The sequence below is a fragment of the Triticum aestivum genome, chromosome 2D (genome assembly GCF_018294505.1).
Source record: "Triticum aestivum cultivar Chinese Spring chromosome 2D, IWGSC CS RefSeq v2.1, whole genome shotgun sequence".
Classification (NCBI taxonomy): domain Eukaryota; kingdom Viridiplantae; phylum Streptophyta; class Magnoliopsida; order Poales; family Poaceae; genus Triticum; species Triticum aestivum.
In genome coordinates this window covers 12,487,224-12,498,092 of record NC_057799.1, presented here as the reverse complement: position 1 = coordinate 12,498,092, position 10,869 = coordinate 12,487,224, and the positions used below count along the sequence as shown (strand labels likewise).

General features: G+C 44.7%; 1 protein-coding gene across 1 annotated transcript; it reads left to right on the top strand.

Annotated features, from left to right (window-relative positions):
- Positions 1–5,798: 5,798 nt before the first annotated feature.
- On the top strand, positions 5,799–10,351 carry LOC123048255 (syn-copalyl diphosphate synthase, chloroplastic). The gene is made up of 14 exons (XM_044471391.1): positions 5,799–5,989; positions 6,307–6,389; positions 6,516–6,825; positions 6,933–7,116; positions 7,224–7,444; positions 7,611–7,731; positions 7,899–8,011; positions 8,137–8,369; positions 8,475–8,590; positions 8,941–9,039; positions 9,144–9,317; positions 9,403–9,487; positions 9,579–9,785; positions 9,892–10,351. The coding sequence occupies exons 1-14, from the start codon at positions 5,881–5,883 to the stop codon at positions 10,108–10,110; spliced, it is 2,274 nt and encodes a 757-aa protein (XP_044327326.1). The 5' UTR covers positions 5,799–5,880; the 3' UTR covers positions 10,111–10,351.
- Positions 10,352–10,869: the final 518 nt, after the last annotated feature.

Genomic DNA, 10,869 nt, shown 5'->3' with positions numbered 1-10,869 from the left:
TTTATTTTTCTTTTTCATTTATTTTCATTCACATTTTTTTCCTTCCCCTTTTTTTTATTTCTTTCATTTTCATTTACTTTTCTATATGTTTTTCATTTTATTTTCCTTTCCTTAGCAGTAGCGCTTCAAACACGCTGCTACAACAATCTTAGCAGCAGCGCGGTTTTCTTAGGCACGCTACTACTATAGGTAGCCTGGCGAGAATAGTAAGGGGAATTGTAGTAGTAGCGCCTCTACAGTTAGACGCGCTACTGCTATGATCTTAGCTGCAGCGCATTTGGATAACATGCGCTAGTGGTAAATTGTAGTAGCGCTTCTTTTTGTCCGGCGTTACTGGTAAGTTTCTGTGTATAAGGTTTTCCCTAGTAGTGCCCGTTCATGTCCAGCTCCTCTGCATCCTCGTCATCCTCCTCGGCGAGTACCCAGAATTTGCCCCCAACCCTCGGCTTCGACTTCTCCTCTTCCATCTCAGACGATAGATCGACCACTTCAAGATGCTCCTCCTTTTTCATTGGGACCTGCGACAACCGATCAACAATAACCTCATAAACATCAATCGTGAAATGCAAACCTTCGAAAATTCGCTAGTCTTCGTCAAGATATCGTCCGGAGAGGATGTCGTCCTCCTGATCCATCATCACCGTCCAACGCGATGGAGAGTCGGAGTGTAGAGATCCCTCGAACCATTCCTCCCCATTCCGAACGTCGGCGAAATGGATCTGCCATCGCGCCGATGCAGAAACCCCGCGTCCCGATCTCACGAGGAGGGAGATCCGCCTGAATCTCCATGCGGTGACTGCGAAGCAGGTCCGGCGAGATCCACATGCGCCGACCTCGCCTGCGGCACCGTGGCCGTAACCGGAGATGTCGCGGGCCGCGGCTCCGGTGAAGGTTGGGTCGCCGCCCCCTCTCCCCCGCCATCCTCGTATTGTGTTTCCTTTTTTGAAAGTGAGGTTAATCCTCGGCCTAACCTTGACAGCCCTCCCGACACGCTGGATGCTAGCTATAGTGGGTTCCACAGATGGAGCAAGTGGGGATGGGATAGATAAAAACCAATATAAAATTAGTTTCATTGGATAAAGAAATACGTCATTTTTACAGAACCACAAGGACCAACAAATAGCAGTTGCCCCAACATAATCTCAAATATAAAAAATTTAGTAAGACCAGACAACTAGTAGCCAAATACTCCACCGGTTCACAAGTATATGATGTTCTAACTTTTTCCTGAATAAGATGTGTATAGACACGTTTAATTGTGTTTGTTCACTCGTTTGAGCCCGTAAATAGCCCAAACGCTCGGATTGACCGATATTCCCCATATTCAGCCCAAATCTAGGGCAGTTATGTGGACACCTGGATGCGCCCGCCACGTCGGACCGGGTCAATGTTAGCCCACCCGAGCCCACATAAAATGGACCATATCCTCACTCCGGCCAAAATCCTAGCTGCATTCCACTCCACTCCTTCGCCTCCAGTCCACTCCGTCCGCCCACAAGCTCCTGTCCGGTGATCTCATACCTTCTAAGGCATGACACGCAGTGGATCCGAGTCCTACACCTCTAGATCCCTTGACCCCAAGCTCACCCGTCGCGGGCCGCGGCTCCGGTGGAGGTTGGGTCGCCGCCCCCTCTCCCCCGCCATCCTCGTATTGTGTTTCCTTTTTTGAAAGTGAGGTTAATCCTCGGCCTAACCTTGACAGCTCTCCCGACACGCTGGATGCTAGCTATAGTGGGTTCCACAGATGGAGCAAGTGGGGATGGGATAGATAAAAACCAATATAAAATTAGTTTCATTGGATAAAGAAATACATCATTTTTACAGAACCACAAGGACCAACAAATAGCAGTTGCCCCAACATAATCTCAAATATAAAAAAATTAGTAAGACCAGACAACTAGTAGCCAAATACTCCACCGGTTCACAAGTATATGATGTTCTAACTTTTTCCTGAATAAGATGTGTATAGACACGTTTAATTGTGTTTGTTCACTCGTTTGAGCCCGTAAATAGCCCAAACGCTCGGATTGACCGATATTCCCCATATTCAGCCCAAATCTAGGGCAGTTATGTGGAGACCTGGATGCGCCCGCCACGTCGGACCGGGTCAATGTTAGCCCACCCGAGCCCACATAAAATGGACCATATCCTCACTCCGGCCAAAATCCTAGCTGCATTCCACTCCACTCCTTCGCCTCCAGTCCACTCCGTCCGCCCACAAGCTCCTGTCCGGTGATCTCATACCTTCTAAGGCATGACACGCAGTGGATCCGAGTCCTACACCTCTAGATCCCTTGACCCCAAGCTCACCCGTCGCGGGCCGCGGCTCCGGTGGAGGTTGGGTCGCCGCCCCCTCTACCCCGCCATCCTCGTATTGTGTTTCCTTTTTTGAAAGTGAGGTTAATCCTCGGCCTAACCTTGACAGCTCTCCCGACACGCTGGATGCTAGCTATAGTGGGTTCCACAGATGGAGCAAGTGGGGATGGGATAGATAAAAACCAATATAAAATTAGTTTCATTGGATAAAGAAATACGTCATTTTTACAGAACCACAAGGACCAACAAATAGCAGTTGCCCCAACATAATCTCAAATATAAAAAATTTAGTAAGACCAGACAACTAGTAGCCAAATACTCCACCGGTTCACAAGTATATGATGTTCTAACTTTTTCCTGAATAAGATGTCTATAGACACGTTTAATTGTGTTTGTTCACTCGTTTGAGCCCGTAAATAGCCCAAACGCTCGGATTGACCGATATTCCCCATATTCAGCCCAAATCTAGGGCGGTTATGTGGACACCTGGATGCGCCCGACACGTCGGACCGGGTCAATGTTAGCCCACCCGAGCCCACATAAAATGGACCATATCCTCACTCCGGCCAAAATCCTAGCTGCATTCCACTCCACTCCTTCGCCTCCAGTCCACTCCGTCCGCCCACAAGCTCCTGTCCGGTGATCTCATACCTTCTAAGGCATGACACGCAGTGGATCCGAGTCCTACACCTCTAGATCCCTTGACCCCAAGCTCACCCGTCGCGGCCCGGAGGAGGGAATGACTCTCCGCCTTGTGCTCCGCCGCTCCCAAAAGGAGGCCGTCTGACGGCAGCGCTTGGACTCCTTCTGTCGGGAATCCATCGCGTCACTACTTCCTCACCGGAGGCGCTGCGGTCCGCCTGGCGGCCGAACAAGCTGGCGGATGCACAGTCGCTTTGTTAGCATGCCGAGGCGGAGATGAACGCATGGTCATCGGCCGACGCAAATATGGTGCGGCGTGTCTGTCGTCCGAGGCAGTGGGCGCGGGAGGTAGCGGCAGCCCTCGCGGCGGTGGACGTTGGCAAGGCAGAGTCGCATTCTCCAACGCCCTGTGTGGTACACGGCTAGCCTGGGCGTCGCAACCGCGTCGTGGTGGACATCGCCGGCTCCTCCCAAGTTGGATTCATCATCGAGCTCACGTCCACCGGCACTGTGAATGTTCCGGACTCCGACGAGGAAGACTAGGGCATCATGGGAGACGGCATCGCCGTGAGTTCCGTGAGTCAGTCCGTGTCCCATGTTCTACTCTACTTCGCCAGCGACCCGACCAACACTCTGAGGGGTGCAGCCGGCCGCCGGACATGGGCACGGCAAAGCCGGACAAGCTCCGCTTAGAGTAGGTTTTACGTTGCATGTAATAATACGGATTTGGTGATTTGGAAATGGTGTTTGTGATTGTAGCATCGATTTTTTGTGTTATGTCCGGTCACTGTCGCGGAGGCGCCTGTTGACTGAGTCCGAGTGCATCCGCGAACCGTGACCGGTCATCCCTCATTTTGCTGCCTCCGCAGCCATCTTCCTCCTACCCGACCCCTTAAAACCATGCAATTCGTGCAATGTACTAGCAACTTTAATCACTGACGGATCTGTAAATATTCATTCAAAAATATATGCTACACAAAAAAAATCTCCCAGCCCAACAACAAAATAGTATTGGCGCATTTTCATGTATGTATTTGTCTTTTTTTTGTACGCCTCGTATGAAAGTATATTTTTATGAAAATTTTCTTGAACATCTTATATATGTATTTCTGTATGTACAATTTTTTTTCCAATTCCTCTTGCACTTGGAAAATGGTATTTTTAAAACGGCCTACATGCACCCGTTCTACACTGGTCATTTTTGCCTATAGTGGCACTATTGCAATTTTTAAGTAGGGTCCTACTAAACGACATCGTTGTACAATCACTACTGAAATACCTCTTTTTGCTAAGTACCCGGATTACCTGGCAAATGGCGATAAGAACTCGGCAAATTCTTTGCCAAGTGTAGCACTTGGCAAGGGGGGGTTCAGCGTACACTCTTCAGGCAAAGCGGTTTTGCCGATTATCTCTCATCTGGCGCTTGACAAAGACTTTGCCGAGTGCTTGCCCTAATAAAGCGACTTGACGGTGAGTCGGTCGGAGACGGCGCTTGCCAGACGGCAATCATTTTGCGTGTTAATCTAGTAGCTTTAGCGGGATATAACGCTACTAAGCGATGCTATAGTGCCGATTTACCTTATTTTGAGGCTGCTGCTATTTGACATAGCTCGTTGTTTAATATTTTCAATTTTGAAAAATGATCTTAAGTCGATTATTAAGTGAAAACTGAAATCACATATGACACTGATTTGAAGTGTCAATTTATACTACATGATCAACTGAATTAGGAGTTTGATGCGTATACATGGGTTTAGATAAATTATATATTTTATTAATAATTTAGTAAGATATGTAAATTCCAATTTTATTTTGCTCAAATCAAAATGCACGAACGTATATTTTACCGCAACATGGAGTTTCTGTAGTGTGAATCCTAACACGAGTTAGTCTGAAATGCCAGATAGTAGTGACAGTTCAAATTTGGCCACAACCATGTCGTCAACATGGGAGGAAGACAAAGAAGATTAAAAAAAGTCTAATTAATGAAGATTTTAACATACATAGTATATAGAGTGAGTACACTACTCAAAAAGATTAGCTAGCCAGTTTCGATCGAAACTAAACTACATTCGTCACAGATTTATGGATCAAATAATATATTCAATATTAGTTGAAATACCAGTTATTTAAATGTCAAACAACATTTGAAGTAGATTGCAAGTTAATATAATGCCAAATATTGGCGATACCATAAATACAATCACGTTAGCCTTGTTGATTTATGTAGATAAAATTTAAAATAATTAATTTTTTGCTCGCTATGTGCTTGGGCCACTCTACTAGTCCCTCAAACAGGAAGAAACTGCGCTACTGCAAAATTTTGTCGCTAGCTACCAACCACTGACCTCACTTTCCAACGGCTGAATGTTCAGAGATAGACTGCTCCGATGACCAACTTCTATAAAAAAAGTATTTTGAAAACTTCGGAGAGAGGCATGGATGTTGACTTAGACTAGTCGCGTGATCTTCTTACACGTTGCTGGACTTTAATGACACGTTTTTGGACCTCGCAAAAAAAAACATGACACGTTTTTATGGTTCCGCAATTTAACAATCCTCTGTGTTGATATGGTCATCTTCGTAAATATCGTCATACGCTTGTCACATATTCCTGGTCAATGTCATACAGGATCTATACTTCTATAGAGCTTCCGAATTTTTTTTACTAACTACTCCAACTAAAAAAATATATGTATACTTCCAAGCTAACGTAGCTTCCGTCGTGGTGCAGCTTCCGAAGTACTCGTATGAAGGAAATCTCACCCGTCCGACTCACTACTATTCGTCACCTTTTCCTTTATATACTCGATGGTGGCGGCAAGTAGTAGCTCATCACCGAGCCAACATCCCATCAAAAATAAAGCATCCACAAGGGTTAACACAAGAGGGAGAAACAAAGAGACACAGAGAAGGCCGAGGATGCTGACATTCACTGCTGCACTCCGGCATGTTCCAGTGCTCGACCAGCCGACGGCCGAGCCATGGCGGCGACTTTCCCTGCACCTGCACTCTCAGCGTCGACCATGTGGTAATCATGTTCTATCAATCTCCTGACCTGAATCCATGCATGGTTGAGAAAGAACTTGAGCACGCTCACGTTCGCATCAAGAACTGTTTTGATGGAAACTTTTGTTACTTCTTCATATAAATAGAGTTCCTTCTATGATTCTTGTCTACTCTCCACATAAGGTATGGAGTGATGTTGATCTAGACCTTTAGGCTGGCCGGAGAAAATTGCATACTGCATGTGCATCTAATACTGATATGTGCTTGAGTTGACAATTTTAAATCGGTATAAACTTCATATGACTTTGTTATTTTCCATTTGTCATGTATGATATTTAGGGTTGGTGCTAATTAGCAAATCCCCATCCTATCCGGAGGTAGATGTGGGTGAATGGAAAGCTGATGAGTACAGACAACGCACGGTGAGCACATCTACATTTGAATTAACTTATTTTGAGCAGAATAGTTGCCTACTGCATGAGCAGAAGCTGACAAACATATACTACTATATTAAACGCTGATCAAAAGAAATGTCGATGTTCCTAAAGGATGAACCGAGCGAGATGCGACAGATGATCGATGCCATAAGAACGGCCCTGGCGTCATTGGGTGATGATGAGACGTCAATGAGTGTTTCAGCCTACGACACAGCGTTGGTCGCCCTTGTCAAGAACCTTGACGGAGGCGATGGACCGCAATTTCCCTCATGCATCGACTGGATTGTTCAAAATCAACTACCAGATGGTTCGTGGGGTGATCCGGCTTTCTTCATGGTCCAAGATCGGATGATCAGCACCCTGGCATGTGTCGTGGCAGTGAAGTCTTGGAACATTGACAGCGACAACTTGTGTGACAGGGGTAAAAAGATTAATGGCTGGATTCTTTGTTTTTTTATCATCGATTGACCTTGTTTATTTCCAAGGAAGGATCATATATCTAATATAGATTGGACCTTTTTGTTGTAGGTGTGTTATTTATCAAAGAAAATATGAGCAGGTTGGTAGAAGAGGAACAGGACTGGATGCCATGCGGCTTTGAGATTAACTTCCCAGCACTCCTAGAGAAGGCCAAGGACCTGGACTTGGACATCCCTTATGATGACCCTGTTTTGGAAGAGATATATGCCAAGAGGAATCTGAAGCTCTCTAAGTATGCATACTTAGCTACATGCGTGTGATAAACCTTGTTTTATACATTGAGTTGGGTAGTCTATGTATATTAATTAAGTGATAATTAATCTCACTCTGAAATTGTAGGATACCTCTGGATGTGCTGCACGCCATACCAACGACCCTACTCTTCAGCGTCGAGGGAATGGTAGATTTACCATTGGACTGGGAAACGCTACTCAGATTGCGGTGTCCGGATGGCTCCTTCCATTCCTCACCTGCTGCCACAGCTGCTGCCCTCAGTCACACCGGTGACAAGGAATGCCATGCGTTCCTGGATAGGCTCATCCAAAAGTTCGAGGGGGGAGGTAATTAAAATCACTACTATTACTTCTTGTACAACCAGCACGATCGAATGCAAACTTAGGTAGGAAAGGCCTCTTCAATTGGTCAATACTGAGACAGAGTTTTACCAAAACAGCATTGGTCAATACTAACATTGCCATTCACATAAATTCCCTTTTTTTTTACTAGTGCCATGTAGCCACTCAATGGACACTTTTGAGCAATTATGGGTGGTCGATCGGCTGATGCGTCTGGGGATATCAAGGCACTTCACAAGTGAAATTCAGCAGTGCTTAGAGTTTATTTACAGGTAACATAAACAACTTCCATCTAACTGGAAATACACGATGTCCTAACAAATCTTAATATTTATTCTGTTTTTAAAATGGAATGCTACTATAGAGTAGTAGTGTTTTCCTTTAAGACTGCTAATAGGGTACTAGTTTAAGACGAGGCGTATATCTACACTTTGAACAGGCGCTGGACTCAAAAGGGACTGGCTCACAACATGCACTGCCCAATCCCGGATATTGATGACACAGCCATGGGTTTCCGTCTCCTCCGTCAGCATGGCTACGACGTCACTCCATGTAACTAATATTTTGTTAGTCAAATTTATGATAGAAGCTAGATTCGAAATTTGAGAAGCGCTTTGGCATGCATGGGTACTATGCCATGCTGGATCGAGTTTTACTAATGTGCATCTACAATGCAGCTGTGTTTAAGCACTTTGAGAAGGATGGCAAGTTCGTCTGCTTCCCAATGGAGACCAACCACGCTTCTGTTACCCCAATGCACAACACTTACCGTGCATCTCAGTTCATGTTTCCTGGTGACGACGACGTCCTGGCTAGGGCCGGCCGCTATTGCCGTGAATTCCTTCAAGAGAGACAATCCTCCAACAAGCTGTACGACAAGTGGATCATCACCAAGGACCTGCCGGGCGAGGTATGTGCCAACACATTCAAGTTAATTATGTATGCCTCAATCCCGCTACCACTTAGGTTCCATGGTTGAGAACAGAGTATTGAGCAAATCTACATGCAAAATCAGGTCGGGTACACGCTAAACTTCCCATGGAAAGCAAGTTTGCCGCGAATTGAAACAAGGATGTATCTGGATCAGTACGGTGGCAACAACGATGTTTGGATTGCCAAGGTCCTTTACAGGTAAAAAAAATTAGATAACCAAATTATCCTTAGTTAGAATAACTCTTCATTATAGGAACCAAAGGAAAATGTTGACCTTTTGGGATAATTTGAGATGCAACAGTATTTTAATCCTAAACTTGATCCATGTATCCAGCAAAGTGACATACATTGAGTGCATAGAAAAAATATCCATGAAAGCAGTTTAAATTCAGGAACTTCTCATGTACAAAATGTGGAATGAGGCTCTATAGGTAACAACCATCCTATGTAGTATTCAACTAACATGTGACACTATAAATGTAGCTTCTATAGAATTTATGGTAGCCAAATATTTGTCACACCTTTGTTTCTGACAATTATCATTTCAGAATGAATCTTGTGAGCAACGACCTGTACCTTAAAATGGCTAAGGCTGATTTCAGAGAATATCAAAGACTCTCCCGAATTGAATGGAATGGCCTCAGAAAGTAAGTCATGGACATTTTTGCTACGTCTCTATCCTCAAATTCAATCAACTAGCTAACAAATTGACCAATAGATTCTTACATGAGACTTGGGAGTATATGCACAGGTGGTATTTCAGGAACCATCTGCAGAGGTATGGTGCGACTCCAAAGAGCGCGCTGAAGGCTTACTTCTTAGCTTCAGCAAATATCTTCGAACCCGGCCGAGCAGCAGAACGTCTAGCATGGGCTCGCATGGCGGTGCTTGCTGAGGCGGTTACAACTCACTTCCGACACATTGGGTATGTATGCAGCCTCATAGTTTCCCCTCTCCGGAATCTGGTTTTAGTGATGATCGATGCAAAATGTTTGTGCAATTCATTGCAGGGGTCCATGCTATTCAACAGAGAATCTTGAAGAGCTTATCGACCTTGTTTCGTTTGATGATGTTTCCGGCGGCCTTCGTGAAGCGGTAAAATTCAACAAACCACCACACTTGAGATGATATTGAACTTTTACCAGATATGAAATGGCCGAACCTCTATTTTCTTTGGTAACTACAGTGGAAGCAGTGGCTTATGGCATGGACTGCAAAGGAGAGCCATGGCTCCGTTGATGGAGATACAGCATTGTTGTTCGTCCGCACCATCGAGATCTGCTCAGGAAGGATTGTTTCAGCCGAGCAGAAACCGAACCTTTGGGATTATTCTCAGCTCGAGCAGCTCACCTCTTCCATCTGCCACAAGCTTGCCACAATAGGTCTTTCTCAGGTGCGTATGTACAAGCATTGCATTCATATATCCATGTAGTACCTCCGTTTGAGTTGTATATGATTTATCAAACTATAACCAAAAAATGTTCAATGGGGAAAAACAGAATGAGGCAAGTATGGAGAACACAGAGGACTTACACCGGCAAGTGGATTTGGAGATGCAAGAACTATCTGGGCGTGTTCATCAGGGTTGCCATGGCATCAGTAGAGAGACCAGACAGACATTTCTCAACGTGGTGAAAAGCTTCTATTACTCGGCTCATTGCTCACATGAAACAGTTGATAGCCACATCGCAAAGGTCATATTTCAGGATGTCATTTAGGAAGAACCCTCTTTCTTTCTTTTTTTGACATGAGGAAGAACCCTCTTTTGTCCATGTTAGAATTATTAAGCACGATTTGTGCTGGGTTCCGGCATGTTACATGTCTGTAAATCTTTTTTCGAACCTTCAAGGACTGCACATGAATATATAGATAGAAAGGTAACAAGGTTCCAAACGACATGGTACATGTGTAAGTTGTACAGAAGTTTGCTGCTATAAATATACTCCCTTCGTTCCTAAATATATGTCTTTTTAGAAATTCCAATAAGTGACTACATACGAAGCAAAATGAGTGAACTATACTCTAAAATATGTCTACGTACATCCGTATGTTCTAGTCCATTTGAAATGTCTAAAAAGACTTATATTTAGAAACAGAGGGAGTACATGTACACGCCACTGTAACCTACAATGGGAAAATACAATGCAAATAACATGCATGTTATGTGCGTGTGGCAATAGATCGATCTAGCCAGAGTAAGTTCCCTGTTTATTCCCTTTCTTTCCCTTTTGTAGCACTAGTGCACAAATGTTTACGCACACCTTAATTGATGGCACGTCACTTTCAATCCACACCATCGCCATTTTTTTTTAAACTACTGGTGGCATGGGCGTATTTCCTACGCCGCCACAATGGTGTTAGTGGTGACGTGTGAGTAGACAATTACGCCACAACCATGTGTGTGGGCCCAACAGCCTACCTAGTCGCGAACATTATTGGTGCCATGCCAAAGACTCGACACACCACTGGTTACGTAC